General features: G+C 41.9%; 1 protein-coding gene across 1 annotated transcript; it reads right to left on the bottom strand.

The window, feature by feature from the left end:
- On the bottom strand, nt 1–5,527 carry nrbf2b (nuclear receptor binding factor 2b). Its single transcript, XM_064320365.1, has 4 exons — nt 5,272–5,527; nt 4,058–4,142; nt 3,366–3,406; nt 1–2,559 (listed from the first exon to the last, which is right to left on the bottom strand). Exons 1-4 carry the CDS (start codon nt 5,299–5,301, stop codon nt 1,897–1,899), a joined length of 819 nt encoding a protein of 272 aa, XP_064176435.1. The 5' UTR covers nt 5,302–5,527; the 3' UTR covers nt 1–1,896.
- Between the last annotated feature and the right edge of the window lie 11,701 nt (nt 5,528–17,228).

Below are 17,228 nucleotides of genomic sequence, written 5' to 3'. Positions count from 1 at the left end.
TAGAATAAACAGTTTCATCTTTTTATGTACACATTTCAAAGATCATATACTTACAACTAGCATCATCATTCATGCATCACCAAAACAATGTTACATGTTACAATGTTCATTGTTGTGAGTTGGTAGCACAGGTTTTAAGATTTACAACAAGCAGTAATACAAAACAAACAAAAAGTTCTGATGCACCCTGATTACAGTTTGTAAACCGATGATTAAATTATACATACTCAACATAGCTAATTTGGTTCCCTCTTTATGAGACCAATATGACCCATTCTTTTCATTGGCTCCCAAGCTGCATCACAGCTGCTCTTCTCATTTCTGGCGCTTCTGGCACAAGTTGATTATTTCAGGTTAGTGCTGAAAATGAGCTACAAACCCTGGTGTGTATATATATATATATATATATATATATACACATATATGTATTACACGTACATACACACGCATATATACACATATATATAAAAAATATAAACGCACACACACACACGTACATACTCATACATACTAGTATATGGTATATTTGTACTTTTTTCATTCTGCATATTCAAACAGTTACCTGAAAATGTTTTTTTTGTGTGTTTTAAACATTCACTTTTGTGTCCAACAACTGACTGATTACAGTACAAATTAACTGACTCAAAAGACAAATAAAAAACATTAAAATAATAAAATGAGGTACCACACACACACAGGACCAAACTTGAATATCAAAAAAAAAAGGAGGGGAGGGGGGAGGAGGAAAAGAGGCTTCATAAACTGCCTATGTCAGCCAGGCTTTTGTTAGCGACGGCTCACGAGTGGTTTGTACGCCGGCCTGTGTCTTCGTCCTGCGTGCAGGCTGGGAGGGAGCTGGTGGCGCTCGGTCCGTGCCGAGGCCTCTCTGACGCAGCTCAGCCGAGAGGCCGCCACCTCTCCCGCCATTCAGGCGGCGAGACGTTTCCGCGCGGGCGAAAACACGAGCTCTTTTACCACGAGTTTCCCCCCACGGGACACCGACGTCGCCGGGGGACGCGGGAAAGGGGCGCGGAGGTTCCCCCTTTTTTTTAAACCGAAAAACCCACGACGCCCCCCTGGCCGTCGTCTCGAGACGGGAAAAAAAAGGTCAAGTCTACTTCAGTCTCCTTCCGCTGGCTGTCTCTGGAAATGACGGGACACAAAATGGAGGCGTTCGTTCGGCGCTTGCGAGCCTGCTCCGCGCGCGAGCGTTCGCACTAGCGCAGGACGTTCGACCCAGGAGGGAGCGCTAGACCGGGAGTCGAGCAAACACCACACAGTACAGATTACGGATGTAGATCACAGTGTTCGTTTTTCTGCCCCTCCCCCAGAGCAGCTCAGCTGTCTGTCCGGAGGGACGGTTTCCACTGCTAAACCTTCACTCAGGTTTCTCTGGAGCTGCACGTCTTCCCACACTCCACCTCTATCCCTGGGCATAGTCTGTCCCAGGTTTCTAGAGCTATTATGAGAAATCTGAGCTGAAACCAGCCAATAATAACAATAATAATAAAAACAAAAATTAAGAAGTGAGAGATGAAACCATCAATGCCAGCCAGTCCTGGCTTTGAGATGGGAACCTTTCATAAAGCCGGAGAACTTTCATCAGTCCCTTTTTATTCAAATATTTTTCAGGACCTTATATTATAGAAATATTCAAAGGCACAAATCTGGCAAAAGATTTTTCACGAAATAGCTGCAGTACCTAGGGTAGCCACTGGAGGGAGACAGAAACAAAATAATGAAAAACAAATGACTTCTAAGTTCAGTCACTTGAGCTGCCCCTGCGGAAGTGCCACAGGGACGCCACTGAACACTTCTGAAAGGCGGCGCGTCACCACGACAGCGCGGTCGCCTGTTCTCGGGTGGGTCTTCCTTTCGTTAGCGTTTTAGCGCGGGCTACGGCTTGTCCCTGTCCAGGAGCTCCTGCAGTTCCTGCTGGATGTCCTCAGGCAGCTCCAGCGCAGGGAGGTCCTCCAGCGAGATGTCCTGAGTCGGCATTTCCAGGGGCGGGAGGTGCGGGATGGGAATGTCCTTGGTCTTCCTGTCCTCGCCCGGCTGCGGCAGGACCCAGAGCTCGGACTTCTCCACGAAGTCGGCGTCGGCGTACGGCTCCCTCTTCAGCCGGACGTTCTCCGCCTTCAGCCGCTGGTTCTCCTGGGTCAGCTTCTCGTTCTCGGCCAGGAGGAAGTCCACCAGCTTCCTGAGGTCTGCGATGGCCGTCTCCTGCTCCTCCAGCCGCGTCTTGTCGTCCTTCAGGGCCTTGCTGCCGGGGCAGGGGCAGGGCTCCGGGGGGGCGCCCTTGTTCTTCAGCAGGTACAGCCAGGTGTCGTACTCGCGATCGCCGTCGCCCGGAGCGCGGCGGTCCTGCGTCGGCCCGGGGGCGGCACCGGCGGTGGCCTGCAGGGAGGCCGGGGGGCTGAGCTCGGGGGCGGCGGCGGTGGCGGGGCCGCTGTGGGTCCCCCGGGGCCGCCCTTCCCGTTTGGCCCGTTTCCACCTCTCCTCGATCAGCCGCTGCTGCTTGACGTGGCTGTCCCTCTGGAGCTCCAGTGACAGGTGAGCCTGGGCAGCACACACAGCACGATCACACCAACAATCTCAACAACTCAGAGGGAAAGGCCAGCCGCAATACCAATAAGTGTTGGTGTACTGAATCATTTTCCAACTTCAGCAAGAATCACTGCGATTCAGTTTTGGTTTCTGGATTACATTTTTGCTCTTTACTTGTATTTCTACAGAAAACATAGTACAGCTTCTGGTGTCCAAATGATGGTAGGTGCTTTTAATATGTATAGCCTCTTTAATTCATACAAGTTTAGAAATGCAAGTACAAGTTGTCATTTTTGCATTAATATATTGGTTTCTCACTTTTATAAGCGAGAAAGCAATTTAGTGTAAAATGAAATAGATAAAAAACAACATTATCGTATAGTCATATATTACAATCTTGACAATTCAGTGACAGTGAACCGTTCACTAACTATTTAATAGTGGAGCTCTCGCTGTCATTTCTCAGGAACAGAAAATGTTGCATATTTTCAGTTAGTCAAAAAAGCTGTGAAGAGCCTTGTTCCAGCTGTTTAAAGAAAGTGTCATAAGTAATATGATATACTGCCACATGTCTGGTTCTGAACGAAGACCCGAAGAGTTGATTATGTCAAAATTACGAATTATGTTTAAATTATTTGATGAGGAGTCAACAGCATTGCTGTAAGTCTCCCGAAGACTACACCAAGTGTTTGACTAGTCTTCCTGGGTAACACTCAAACCAGTGTAATCTCAGTGAGAGCAGTTGTATCTCAGTCAGAGCAATCTGACCTTCCACTATCCTCTCCACAGTACAAACAATACACTCGTGACGGTCATACCTGTTCACAGTGTGTTAGCTTCATGGCCTCCTTCAGAAGGTCTGCAATACAGTGGGGGGAGGGGAGGAAGGGGCGCAAGACCTGAATTATAACAGCATTTTCACCCCACCCCCCCACACATCATCAAATATTTGCCAACATTTCAAATGATTGTCCAAATGTTCACTTGGCGATAACATTGCACAACAGAAGCTATATCGAGCTCAGTACTAAGTCGTCAAAGATGAAGCTACAGGTTACTGGGTGTTCCTCAACACTCACTGATTACACAACCCCAGATGAAAGAATCAAGAGCATTCTTGGAGAGAATTACTATTGGCACTGAACTTGGCCAAATCATTCCTGACTTGAAAAAGGACAGTAATTTAGCAATACCGTAGCTTCTGCCTAAAGGCCCATTTCCACAGCAACACGTGTTTACGGAGCCTGTTATTGCATGTTACACTTCATGACACATTAAGGAAGCGGCCTTTAATTAATATATAATGCAGGGGTCCCCAACCCTGGTCCATGTTTCAATTTTACTTCCTAAAACAGTACCTTTGTCAACAATGTGCATGGCCAGTATTAAAACGAATCACCTCCCAAACCCCCCATTTTTGTTGTACAGGTGTCAGCTCAGAAAAAAGCTAGAAAAAAACCTTGGATTGTTTAACATTGAAACAGCTGTCTAAAACACACATGGCGCTCACCTGCAGCTTTCCCATGACATGCAATGGCTTCTTCATATTTGCCCACTGCCAGCAAACGGTCAGCCTTCCTGCTCTGCTGATGGGCCTGTGCGAAGGAGAGCCGTTAAAAACACACGATCCACACGTCCAACCCTAACTATCTCACTGTGGACTCTACACACAGACCGTTAAACTTGACCGTAAGGGGTCAACGATAAAGGACAGAGTGTGATAAAGGCTAACTTGGTGTTTACCAAAAATACACAGACATGAAAGGTCAGAAAAGGGCAGTCCCGAAGGCCGCCTTTACGAACTGCTTCCTGTAAGTGATTTACACATTATAACTGGCTAACAAATCACTACCACGTAGCTTCTTGACGAAAATCGTACTGTGTGATCAGTAACCACCAGAGATGACCATTTAGCCAGCTAGCCACTAACAAGTATACATTGTACTTTAGCACACCAGCCGACCTTACTTCTTCATATATATAAAACTTGCATTCAATTCAGCTAACGAACGCCAACTAATTAGCGTCGTTAGCCGACTAGGCACAGCGAAATGAAGTTAGCTGTCTGATAGATAACGCCAGCTAGGTAACGTTAGTCTAAGTGTTCTCAAAATCAATGAATGATTTGTAGTCTACGTTAGGCAGTTAATGTTTTATCGCTAGACTGATAGTGATATGCCTCTCTAATGTAGCGCCAATGCTAACTCAGATAAACACAAGCCAGGTAAAGTAGCAAACTATTATACCAAAGTGTCATACAAAGACTGAGAATATGTTCTAATTTCACGTTGTCTATACAAATGTCATAAATATAAGACATAGCTCTAAAAGCTGGTAAGCAATCAAGCAAACGCTAATGTTGGCTCTGTATCCATTCACGTTACCTAGCTAGTTAGCTAACGCGCTAACCGGGAAGCCGTTTTATCGCTAGCGAAGCCAACTTGCTTGTGAGCCAACGTTACACTCCAGCTCGCAAGTAAGCTGGCTAGCTGGTCTTTGCTGCCCAAATCTTTAGCTCTATAGAAATAACGTTATCGACAAATTATCATTAACGTCAACGTTAGCTAGTTAAATTAAAATAACCACAACACTATAACAACTGAATGTTTGGCTGTTAGAATTAGCCAGCTAGCTATCAAAATGAGGAGCAATGTGTAGCCACGTTAGCAAACAAGCTGTTTAGCTATCGTATGCCAACTGTCACATAAACAAACGCAAACTTACGAGGTTAAGAGGACTTTCCACCACCTCCATTTGGATATTCTTCACGAATATAAACTACATGAGATACAAGGCTGTTCCTCGTTGACGGTCATCGGCGCCTCTTTTCAATTCCGGGACCAGGTCTTCTGGTTCTGCCGGACTTCTCGGGGATTAGCTAGCTGGCTACTGGCTAGCTAATATTTGGGTAAAAAAAAAAGAACCACAACAACTTCCCCGAACGAGTAGCCGAAGTACACAACAACCAGATGACGCAATTCAGACGCATTCTGTGAAAGTCTCGCGATAGCGAGCTCAGCGTCGCCATCCGATGGTTACTGTGAGTAGTGATGTGAATTGGTCGGCTCTGCAATTAGAGAAACATTTATCACAGTGTAGGTAAGTAAATGATACGTCCACAAGCTAATATCTTTAACATTTTATACTTGTACTCTGAAAACTTAAATAAGGCGACCTGTAAGATAATGTGCTCGATTTTATCTCTTGCATAGAAATGTATATGCTGCATAGTGCGTACCACAAGAGGGAGCTCTTGTCAAATAAACACTACTTATCACGTTTGCGCAGGTGCGAGCTGATGCAGTACATATTGTATTATTCTATTCAGGCCAGTTTTACTTAGAATCACATGCATTTAAAAATAGTACCAATAAATTGCATTTTTATATTGAAAACTATGGCAGTACATGAGCTTGATTGAACTGGTCTATTTCAGGTTGTGCAAGAAGGGTTCACTGAGCATATTGAGTTGTTCTCTATCTATCCCTCTTCACACCACAAGAGAGCAGGTTTCACCCTACAGTTAAATAGAACTGATATTGCTTGCATGAAATAGACGGATAGATAAACTTACACATCTATCTATCTATCTATCTATCTATTTTTTTTCTTAATTATGGGATTATTTACAGAAAATTAATGCAATCTAATGAAATGCAAGTGTTGTTCCTCATGTTTATGGCAGTGGTAATATAAACTAATTCTGACTCTACTATGTATTCTCATGTTCTTGATGTTCACATTGTCTTATCGAAAAGTAAAATACAGCATTTTCCATTTTTACCAGATCCACACATATAGCGTTTCCTTCCGACAAAAATAAAATTAGTGTTTAATTCATATTTTTTAATGGACACTTAAGAATAGGTGCATTTATTATTGGCAGGATTTTCGGTGTGATACAAATGAAGCGCGTATGACAGAATGCGGTGGAATCTTACTTGTTCCTCCTGACTGTAGCGGGAATAATGACCCACAGGCATGAATATTCCAATGTCCTGCACTGCTGCAAGGCCCTTTCTTTCCCGCATACAATGAACTTGAGTGGACAGATCTCGGTGGAACTCAGTGGGTGTCCTCAGAAAAAGAGCAGACAAATGTGGATTGTGTCATATCTCATTGAAAAAGATGCTGGCCGTTCACGTACAGTGGGGCTTTGGGGGAATAGTGCCGCCATTGTTCTCGCTCCGAAAGTTCAGCGCCGGCACATGTGAACCTATGGACTTCCTTCTGACCTCACTTTAACGGCAAAGGGAGACGAGAGTTTCAGCGCCCTTTCAACTCAAATCTACGGGCAACTTTCATCTGCAGTGCACCTTCAAAAAAACCGGACATGAAAGCAAGACAAAGTAAATCTACAGTGAATCCAGTAAGTGACAACAGTCAACTCTCACATCCTTTCGATGGAGAGTTGCTCACTTGTTCCACACAGGATATGGGATTTTGCACAGCACCGCTTTTTTCTTTCACAGAACTTGCCCTGTGCGCAGGAGGCCTTTGGGGGTTTTTGGTTTTGTTGTGTTTTGAAACAAAACACAACAAAATCCTGACATCCTGAGAACCTGTCGCCGTCTTCATGCCTGCTGTAATGCTGGAGGCCTCTTTATCCTCGGCTGACAGAATGTATGGACTCGGCCGACAGCGTGCTAAGATGGAATTTTCGGAGTAGGAGGGAGGTTTCTGAGGAGTCTTTTACCTGCTTGAAAAGCAGTGATGAGCCAGCTCTCCTCTGGGCCCTTGTCTCCTTAGGAGGCCAGGATTTAGCATCCCACTCTCCGCCTGGGACGGGCCGGCCCTCCTCATCCCGCTCCTTTGTTGCGGCCGGGCCCCTTCTTGCCGATTCTGCTTAGCTGGTGCATTTCCAGATGGAGCGTGGCTGAGGACGGTTCCTGTGTGCTTTTCTTGCGGTGTGTATGGGGAAGCCCACATAGCCTCCCACACAGGGCCTCCCCTAAAAAAGGAGAAAGGGGAAATGCCTGTCTTTGAAGCGGCGCTCCCGGCACAAAGGGAACCCCACAGTGAGCTAATGTGCTTGACAAATATTTCTTTCTTTACACTACACATGTAGAGCTATCAGACTGCTCTCTGTCCATCTACCGCTGTCAGGTGTCCCACCCACTCACAGGCATTCCTACCAGCCTGTTCCTGCACTCATCAGTATCTCAGAGTTTGAAACATCTTCTTCGTTTTTACACATTAGAAGTGTGATACACCCCCCCACCAAAAAAAAAAAAAAAAAGTGTAAAATTCATTGATATATTTCCCAAGGTGTGATATTCTAACACTGAAAAGGGTCTGTGGTTGATGTGCTGACAATAAATAAATATTTTGCTGAACTTTTGATTATTTCATTATTTATTCATTGATTCACAATACCAAATCTTCATTAAGGAATTTATAACTCACAGTATGTCATTGAAAAATACTTCTATATGACATTATCAATATACATTTTTGACTAAAAATAAGAAAATTTGGTTCCTTTTTTTCCCCCATTGACTAAATTATTCGCCCCAGGGAAAAAAAGTGTAGTCAAATTTAAATGCATGTATTTCCTGTATTATACTTCAGTTTGACTATGAAAAGCGACTTATTGTGGGAATGAGTGTTGGTAGGTTTGGGTTTCCCTCCTTTTCTAGCAGAGTGGCGCCAGCGCGCGGGGATGGAGACGGGCCTGTGCCGGTGGTGTGTTGGCGTGCTGGCACGCTGGCGGACAGTTATTAATGACTCGCGTGAACCTTATTTTACCACCGGGGCAGAGGTAACAAAACTTTACATAACAGTGTGAAAAAGTGGGACTCCTTAAAGCACAATGTCAAGACTTCTCTTTTTGGGGAGAACATTCCTTTGGTCGGGAAATGACACGCTGGGAACAAGCAGGCTGCCATGCCCGAAGGCCAAGTCTCCATGCTGAATCAACAGCAGTCTCTGGTGACACTAAAATAAAATGATATTAGTTAAGATGAACGAATGCATTAATTAACACGAGCAAATTCTAAATCAATGTATTTACAAAGCATTAATGATAGTAAATTAACTAAGCCACAAAAATCAAGGGAGAAATTAACATGTTAAACCCAATAATTGATTCACAGCATTAACAAAACTGAACATTGCATTTTAGTGTATATTACTGCTCTCATATGTTTTAGAATAGCTTAGTTAATTTATATAATTATGCTACGTAATGCTTTGCAAATACTTCAGCTAATTATTTTTCCATGCTAATTAATGCATTTAATCATGTCAATTAATGCAACTTGGACCAATGGATGTATCTTATTATGCTGAATATATGACTATATCAATATATATGAACTTGAGATCTTTCTATATTACAATCTTACATTTTATAGATTTTCATTGATACATCACTACAGACATGCACAAGCATCCAACAACACAGTCTCCTCAAAAAAACATACTTTTAAGATTTAAAAAATGGCACCTCTTAGAGCAAATCCAAACCTCGGTTTGTCGGATATAAGAATGATTTATAAATCAGCAATGTAAATGCCATTTATTTGGTGTGTGCTGGCTGAGGCCAACTTCAAGCTTTCCCTATGATTCATTTTCAAATGCTTATTTCCTCTTTCCTAGATTGCTTCATACAGGTTTTAATTAGACACACATATGAAATGACAGATTTAAGGGAAAGTTAGACCCTTTCCCAAGACGTCCCTAAGGTTGTTTTTTCAAAGCTTCACAATGTAACATATGAAAACAAAACAAAGTGTAATAATACATGCAAATTATTTTAATCTGCTCACACTTTAAAACGCTCTATTATACAGGCCTGTGATATTTATCAATATTGCTATCTTAACAGCAGTCCAAATTGAGGGTCATGAGTTCATAGCAAGGCGCTACCTTTCCTGACATCAAATGGATTTTGTTATTGATAGCATAATATAAGTAATTATTTGTCTAGGGCGATGAAATAATGATCAGTGTTTAATTTCCTGAGTGATACCCCTTGCTGCTTTTGGAAGAAGACGTGAGTTTGAATTTTGATGAACTGGGTCTCTCTTGAAGCCTGACAGACATTATTAACATGCAAATTAGCTTGGGAAAAAACACAGCTTCTGCATCTTAGGGGGTGTCAATGTCTCTCCTTCTTTATTCGCATGTAATCGCTTCCAAAGCAACCAGCTTTAGCCATCGTTTGCTCTCGACTGCTATATTTTTCGTACAATTAAATCATTGTTTGAAAACCTGATGGTGTGAGGGAACTAATCTAGAAAGAATGGCCCTCCATACAGTGCACTATTTGCTCTTATTCAAAGCCAAAACGATTGAAAATATGTCAGTTAAAATCATGTGCTATTTGTGAATGTAATTCTTTTTGTAATTGGTCCAAATTGTAAGTTTGAGACAACTGTTGTTTTCTTTAAATTGTAAGGACAGCTCAAATGAATGTATTTCCCTTTGAGTGAGGGATTCCAGACTAAAACCAAAACTTTAAACCACATTAAAGCAGAACATAAAGCCTGTCAGACTGTTTCATTGGATTCTCAGATTCCACCTTTTTATTAGTCGATAAAATAAACCGTATGTATTAAACATCATTCAAATATGGCTAATGACTTCATAAATGGTCGTTCTTTATTGCGGTTGTAATAGAAACACGTCATATAAAGCTAGAGGTGATATTGCTCTCATTACTCTACCGACGAGGACAATAACCAAAGAATGTTAGAATGAAGAATAATAAAGCACTTCTTATAATCTCGGATGAATCTTGTTGGCTGAGCAGATGAATGCACTGTGTCATAATGGTGCCAATATAGAATTCTCAGTTCATCACACTTGTGATGGTTAGCTTTCAGAAATTTGTCATTGTTTTATTTTATTTCAGAAATTCATTTATCTTTTAATGCGCATCTTGCAAGCGTCACTCTGTCCGCAATATTTGATTGAGCTCTTCCCTCGTGCTCTTAAGTCGGGATCACAGAAGAAGAGCGACTTCTTCTGGAAATCCTTCTGGAAACACTGCCAAAAAGGCTACTGTACCATTTATAGTATAATGTTGCAGAATCTTTTTTAGTAAACCTGCAAAGTCTTATTTATAGGCACAATTAGTTGAACAATCCTATGCATTTTGAATAAATAAAACTGCTGCAATGCTTTATACTCCTGTCTGAATCGCAAATACTTGGCCCAGATGCAGGTAATGCAGAACTCTGCGGCAAGACTTTTGACAAGGACTGAGCTAAGGACTCATTATCTCAGTCTTAACATCTTTATATTGGATCCCATTACATTTAATAATTGAATTTAAAATTTTATTAATTACTTTTAAAGCATTGCATGGTCTGGCTCCAGATTACATTGCTGAGCTCCTAACTCGATATAGCTCTCTGAGACCTCTTTGATCTCCTGAAAAGGCCTTGTTGGATGTTCCTGAGTCTAGGCTAAAATCAAAAGGTGATCTTTCCTTTTCAGTTAAGACTCCTAGACCCTGGGACAGTCTTCCTCTGAGCATTAAAACTGCTGAGTCAGTGGCCTGTTTTAAATCTTTTCTGAAGACCCATTTTTATAAGTTGACTTTTACTAATGTTTAATTATATGTTGGGTTTGGTTCTGTCTACGTGTTTGAGTCTGTTTTTTTAATTATTTGTCTATTATTATTTTATATTTATTTATTTGCATCTGATCTTATATGATATAATTTTATATTTTCATATATATATAGGAAGTATTTCCTTCTTTGTCATTGTCTGTGACACACCTGAATAGTGCAATATAAATAAATAATAAAAATAATAAAACACATGTGCACTGTATACTGCCAATGTGTTTAAAATATTACATATTGCCTTGTTCATATCAAAATAGACACAAACAATAGACATGTGTACCTAATCTAACCAATATGTTTGTCAACAATGTTTATTTATACTAAGTTTGTTTATATTAATGGAGTGCCATAATCCTGACATTGAAAAGCCACTACTCATTTCTACCATTTTCACAATAAATAAATATTTTTAAGGAAATGCTTACACACTGTGACCTTACCTAACCTTACCAGAGCATTTTTTAACTTGTGGCTGTAATTTCGTTATAGCAGAGCGACTTGGTGTGACGGTGCTGACTCAAGCAAAACGGAAAAGGAGCCGAACCCGTAGGAACACTCTCTCATGGAAACCAGCTCACACCTTCATCTTCCTTTCTGAAAGGCCGCATTATGAGCACGAACGCTCACTTTCATCTCTCAGACTGCACGGCGTAACCCAGTACAGTAGTTATTTTGTGCCCGACCGCTTTTTACAGCTCCACTCGCACGTTGGATGTGCGTGACATTTGACATCCTCCCCCACAGAATCAAGCGTCTTGAGGGCCATCGATGGGGGGGGTGGGGGTGGGGGGGGGGACCTCCTGGATCGCAGGGTCTTCAGGAACAGGATCTGAAACCCTTGCGCTCTATGAATGTCGCCAACAGAGGTGTCCTGTCACTAGGAGGAACAGTCAGAGGACACCGGCAAGCCGCATTGTGTTCTGCAACTGCTGAATGAAATCCAACTCGGTGTTTTCAGATCTCTCCTTCATGGTTGTATCAAATGATAGGTTTCTTTATGCGAAATACGCGCACACGCTGAACAAAATTAGCCTACAATTTGAGCGAAGCTGCAGCACTCTCCTGCTCTTCCCCGGGGGCTCCTGTACATGTGAAAAGTACATAATTGGAACAGAGAATATGTTTCTGAGGCAATGTTCCAACCATTTTAATGAAAATTATCTATACTGTAAGTTATCACGGATCTGGGCCAAGATGTCTTCCTTTAACCAACAAAAATATGAAGACATTAGATGGGGAGATTAAACGGAGCGATTGATTTGATTGTAGCCTTGAAAGAAAATATTCGCAAAATAATGACTGGAGACTTCCTGACAAGGCTTGCATGTGTGGATTAGAATTCACAAGATCGTTTAAACTTGCCATATGAACACACTTTTAAGGAAGTGCTGATGTGATTGCTTACTTCATGTAAAACCCTAAGAGTATGTTCTCTGGACGCCCCCTCTGAAAATAAAAAGGGGGGGGGGGTGTATTGGTTCCGGGGGTGTGGGGGTGAGGCTGAGACTCCTCAAATGTAGGCCTTTTTATACATAGTCCCCCACTTTAGGGGACCAACATATTTACTACACACAGTATATCTGGTCAAAGTTTATTTATTTAATAGGTACTCAGTTGAATATTACCAAAATATGAGCTTTTGCTAAATGCATGCCAGGTAATAAGAGTGAAAATTTATTAGAGGACAGTCTTAGTTGTCATTCAGCTTCTAGTAAAATTTGAAAGTTGTCTTGCTGGATGGATGAACAGATCCAGTGGGACATTAGATGTGGGAGACTGAGGCTCCATATTGCCCAAAGTATGCCGAGCAGCCATGCCATATGCAGCTTATCGACTTTAACTAGCCAGTCGTCGTGTATTGCAGTGGAAGAGCAGAATCTTTTGAAGGGTTCCACAGCCAGTGATTGACAGCTCAGTGCAGCTCCGCCCTACGTCCGTGACTGGGTCTGTGGAGCCTCGCTCTCGTCCCCACCAGCCAGTGTTTCCCCCTCCGGATCTCTGGGCCCAGCGGAGGCAGCCACGAGCGGCGGAGACTCTCCACACCTCGCAGAGGGGGCCTCCTGGGGAACAGGCAGCACAAAACCCCTGCCCACACAGGCTCGTCGCTCCCTCTCTCCCCGGGCTCAAGAGGATTGTTTTCCACACATGCACTCGTCCTGACTGGCTCCTCCTTTCCGCCCCGCCGCAATTTGGTGTTCTGTCCTTGGGAGTGCGTCATTTAATATGGGGCTAATACGTAAGCTTTTTATGAAAAATAAATAATAAAAAATGTATAATAATAATATATGCATATATAAGTGTGTGTGCATTATATATATATATATATATATATATATATATATATATATATATATATATAAAATATATAATATAATAATATATAATTAATTTCTTTGTCTCTCTCTAAACACTCCACTAAAGCTCAAAAGCTCTTTGTGTAATCTCAATCTCAAAATTATTTTCAGAAAAAACAATATGACCAGTTAAGCACACAAGCTTAAGCTCTACAGGACCGCTGTATAGTGTATATATGTTTATTTGACCGATGCTGATTGCCGTTGATATTAATATGTGACAGGCTGATAGATGATTAATTTGTTCAGTTGATACAAAAGAGGAGGGTAGTTATTATGGTAACATTTCTGTGATTATCTGGACCTCATAGTTTACATGTTGGATGAAATATGTGAACCTCTCATAATGGGAGCCTATACACACACCACCTAATCCATTCCTCTATTTACATCTGGAATGTACCTTATATTCAATAACTATTTGTCCTCTTTTTTGGGGTGGGGGGTTCAGGCAATTTTGCCTTACCCTTTACCTGTCTTCTTTGCACCCTATGGTGTGTAAGGCCTCAAAACTCTTTCTTCAGCTGTCCTTAATCCTGCACTACAGCTCACATTTCTACCCACGGTCACCATTCTGCTCTGGATCTTTTCCTCTCAAGGTCTGTCAGGGCATTACTTTCAGCCTCCCTCTCTTCTTTCTCCCTTCTGGGGCCCATATTAGTGCTGTGGTGCGATTGTCGTTAGTCTCTTGTCTGAGGATGTCCCTGAAACTTTCACCTTTGCTGTCCTACTTCTCTACTTAGTCTCTAGGCCAGTCATTTCAAGTAGTTCATTAGTGCGCTTTAAATGTTTCTAAACTGTTTAGATAAACAAATAATTTGAGAGCTATCTATTTTTTTCCCTGAAATAATGTCCTGAATCAAGCAGAACATTTAGGTTCTTCCAATTAGTTATTGTATATGATCTTAAAAGATTGCTTCAGTTAGTATAAGGGTTGTGTGCAGAATGTTCTTAAGCTTAAAGTTCTTAACCAGCCGCAAAAAAGTATATCTAAAAAAGCTCGATACAGACTCTAGCTTGAGTTTGTAGTGGGCTAGTCTGTGCTAAAACTGTCCCTCAGGAAGAACTGAAGGAAAGAAGACCCAGAGTATGAATATGAATTGTTGGGAATTCTTAGTAGAGGGAAATAGCTCTGTGAGTACTAGTGAATAAAAATGCCATTTTTACAAAAATGTGTGAATAAGAATTATGGTTGCAGCTCAAGGGTGGAGGCCGCACCAGTGTAATATTACAGTTTGGCGGTCAGGGCTAATTATTCCAACACTTCTTATAAAACAACGCCTGGCAGTAAGAAGAATCTCTTAAAGGCTGTGAAAACGGCACCAAAGACATCAAAGACGGGGAAAAAAGAACCTCTCTATTGGAAATTTTGCTCTGATCGGCGCACATTAAGAAAATCCCATCTATGAAAAGCACTTCGACTGAATGCCAAACAGCAAGCCACTCATTGCAGGAGCCACGCAGAGAGAAAGGGGATTTTCCTCAGTCACCCACGGCTGTTTTTGTTTGTCTGTCTATCCAGCTGTCAGATTGCCAGCGCACAATGCTGAAGATGACATGAAGGTTGCGTTCGGCTGACGGTTGGTGTGGTGCTGCTGTTGAGCATGCACAGTCTACTCACTTTGCACTTCCACTCACTGTGAAGTCTGGCTGATCTTTTTTTGCACAACTGAGGTCTACAAAACCACCAACTTTGTGTGAATGCATCTCTCTCTCTCTCTCTCTCTCTCTCTCTCTCTCTCTCTCTCTCTCTCTCTCTCTCTCTCTCTCTCTCTCTCTCTCTCAGTTCATGTGTTTCGAACCATATTTTTCAACTAAGAGTCAGGGACACACTTTAATTCAGGGACATCTTTTCACTCACAGAGAACATCACTCTGAGGGAGATCTGCAGAGAATAAAAGCGAGCTCACTTTTAATAACACTCCGAAATGACTGCGTCCACATCATGGGCATGCACAAATATCGTGTTTGATTTCATTATCTCCCTTGTAATGATGCTTGTGAGCTCACATTTCCTCTGAATAAAATTGATTGGAAACAATATCTGCCCTAAAGTACATCTAATGGTGTTACAGTTGGGTAGGAGTAAATGAGGGGGAATTTAGCCACCAAAGTCTTTCATTTAGTTGCGGGTGAGTGGGAGGAAAAGGACATTACTGTCTCCAATTAAAAATAAGAAAGCCGCTAATGTTTTTACAGCAGAGTAGGAGGAAATCAGGCCAGAGTCAACCCTGGGCTGCTAATATCAGTTTAATTGAATGCCATTCACTTGTGCAGGCCCCGGCTAACAAATGGCGGTATTAGAGGAGAAAAATGGCTGTAAAGCCGAGGACTTTGTGGATAAGCGCAATGGGCATGGGAGTGAGCAGTAAAGTTGTGTCTGTCTTTAGCAGCTGTGGGAAAATTAACTAGATCGGCCGAAGGCCTCCATGGAATTTGCGCATTCAGAAATAATCAGTGCAGTTCCATAGGAATACATGTAATAATCTCTGGTTATTTGCAGTCTGGAGTATTTGTCCATGGCAGCTTTGCCCCATATAATTTATGCCACTCTGTCGGGCAACAAGAATTCATTATTATCATTACAATCACTTAGCAGATGCTGTTATCCAGAGCGACGTACAGAAGTGGATAACATCAGTGTTAGTCACAAAAATGCTATATGACTGAGAAGACACAGCGGGCCCATTTATAATTCATTTATAATCAGTAAGGATAATATTAACCTGACACACAATATGTATTGTAACAAAAGGAAGTGCCACTAGATATGCTTATGCCATTATCCCAATATGAATTCAAAAAAAAAGAATGAAAAAAAGACAGAAAGAATGTCTAAGAGGTGAGTCTTCCCACGACAGTCAGAAATTCTGCCTCAGAATAGCAGAAGATGGGTATCGCTTCTGCTATTCTGAGGCAGAATTTCTGACTGTCGTGGGAAGTTCAGTCCACAACCTGTGTGTGTCTATTGAGGGGGGTGGTGGTGGGGGCGTGGTGGTAGCAGAACAGATAGGAGGTGGGACAGGGGCATGATGCCAAGAGGTACTAGAGCAGAACAGAACAGAAGAGGTCTGGCATAACTGAGTTAGCTGGATAACTGCAGTGTTGACAGTAAAACCCGAAACAGCTCTTTTTTACTTGAGTCCATGTTCCAGCTTTGGGAGGGTTCCAGGTATTACTCAGTGTAGTTATCCAGCAGTTAACTCAGTAATCCTGTTTTGTGAAACAGAGCCCAGATTGGTTCGTTGAGTCATGTTCACGAATAACTTTAAGAGGGGAATTTTACACCTTTCAGTCTACACAGCGTAAAATTACTGAGAATAAGGTGTGAGGTCACATTCATAATGGAGCCTTCACTCAGACTTCAGGTATTACATACCAGATGCTATACTGGACCCCAGGCTACTGAGGCTGAGACGAAAGAGTTCTAAGTAGCCAACACACTCAGGCTTTCTTTGTGTATTTCTAATTCTACAGGCCATCGCTGCAAAAACAATTTGAGCTCTTGGGTTGATCTACCTGGTTAAAAATAGGGAAAGTAAAAATTCCATCTAATTTTGATGTAAAATAGAACACAATAAGCTCTTAATTAAAATAAAGATACAATTTGATAAGAAACAACAGAGATTTTGGCCTAGATTGTTTTAAGGCATAATTGATTTAATCCAGTCTTCTAATGGGGGTTGAATCTAAATTACAAGGTTTTTTTTTTTACAGGGTGCCCGGTGGATAGATAAGAGTGTTAT

The sequence above is a fragment of the Anguilla rostrata genome, chromosome 2 (genome assembly GCF_018555375.3).
Source record: "Anguilla rostrata isolate EN2019 chromosome 2, ASM1855537v3, whole genome shotgun sequence".
NCBI classification, from domain to species: domain Eukaryota; kingdom Metazoa; phylum Chordata; class Actinopteri; order Anguilliformes; family Anguillidae; genus Anguilla; species Anguilla rostrata.
Note: the sequence above shows the minus strand (reverse complement) of the source record. Positions and strands in the feature narration are given on the sequence as shown.

Bases quoted from the DNA above. Each gene is read 5' to 3' on its own strand.
- nrbf2b (XM_064320365.1), bottom strand. From the start codon at position 5,301: ATGGAGGTGGTGGAAAGTCCTCTTAACCTC. The intron at 3,407-4,057 runs GTGAGCGCCATG...ACTGTATTGCAG, and splicing joins ATGTCATGGGAAAGCTGCAG to ACCTTCTGAAGGAGGCCATG. The intron at 2,560-3,365 runs GTATGACCGTCA...TGTGCTGCCCAG, and splicing joins AGCTAACACACTGTGAACAG to GCTCACCTGTCACTGGAGCT.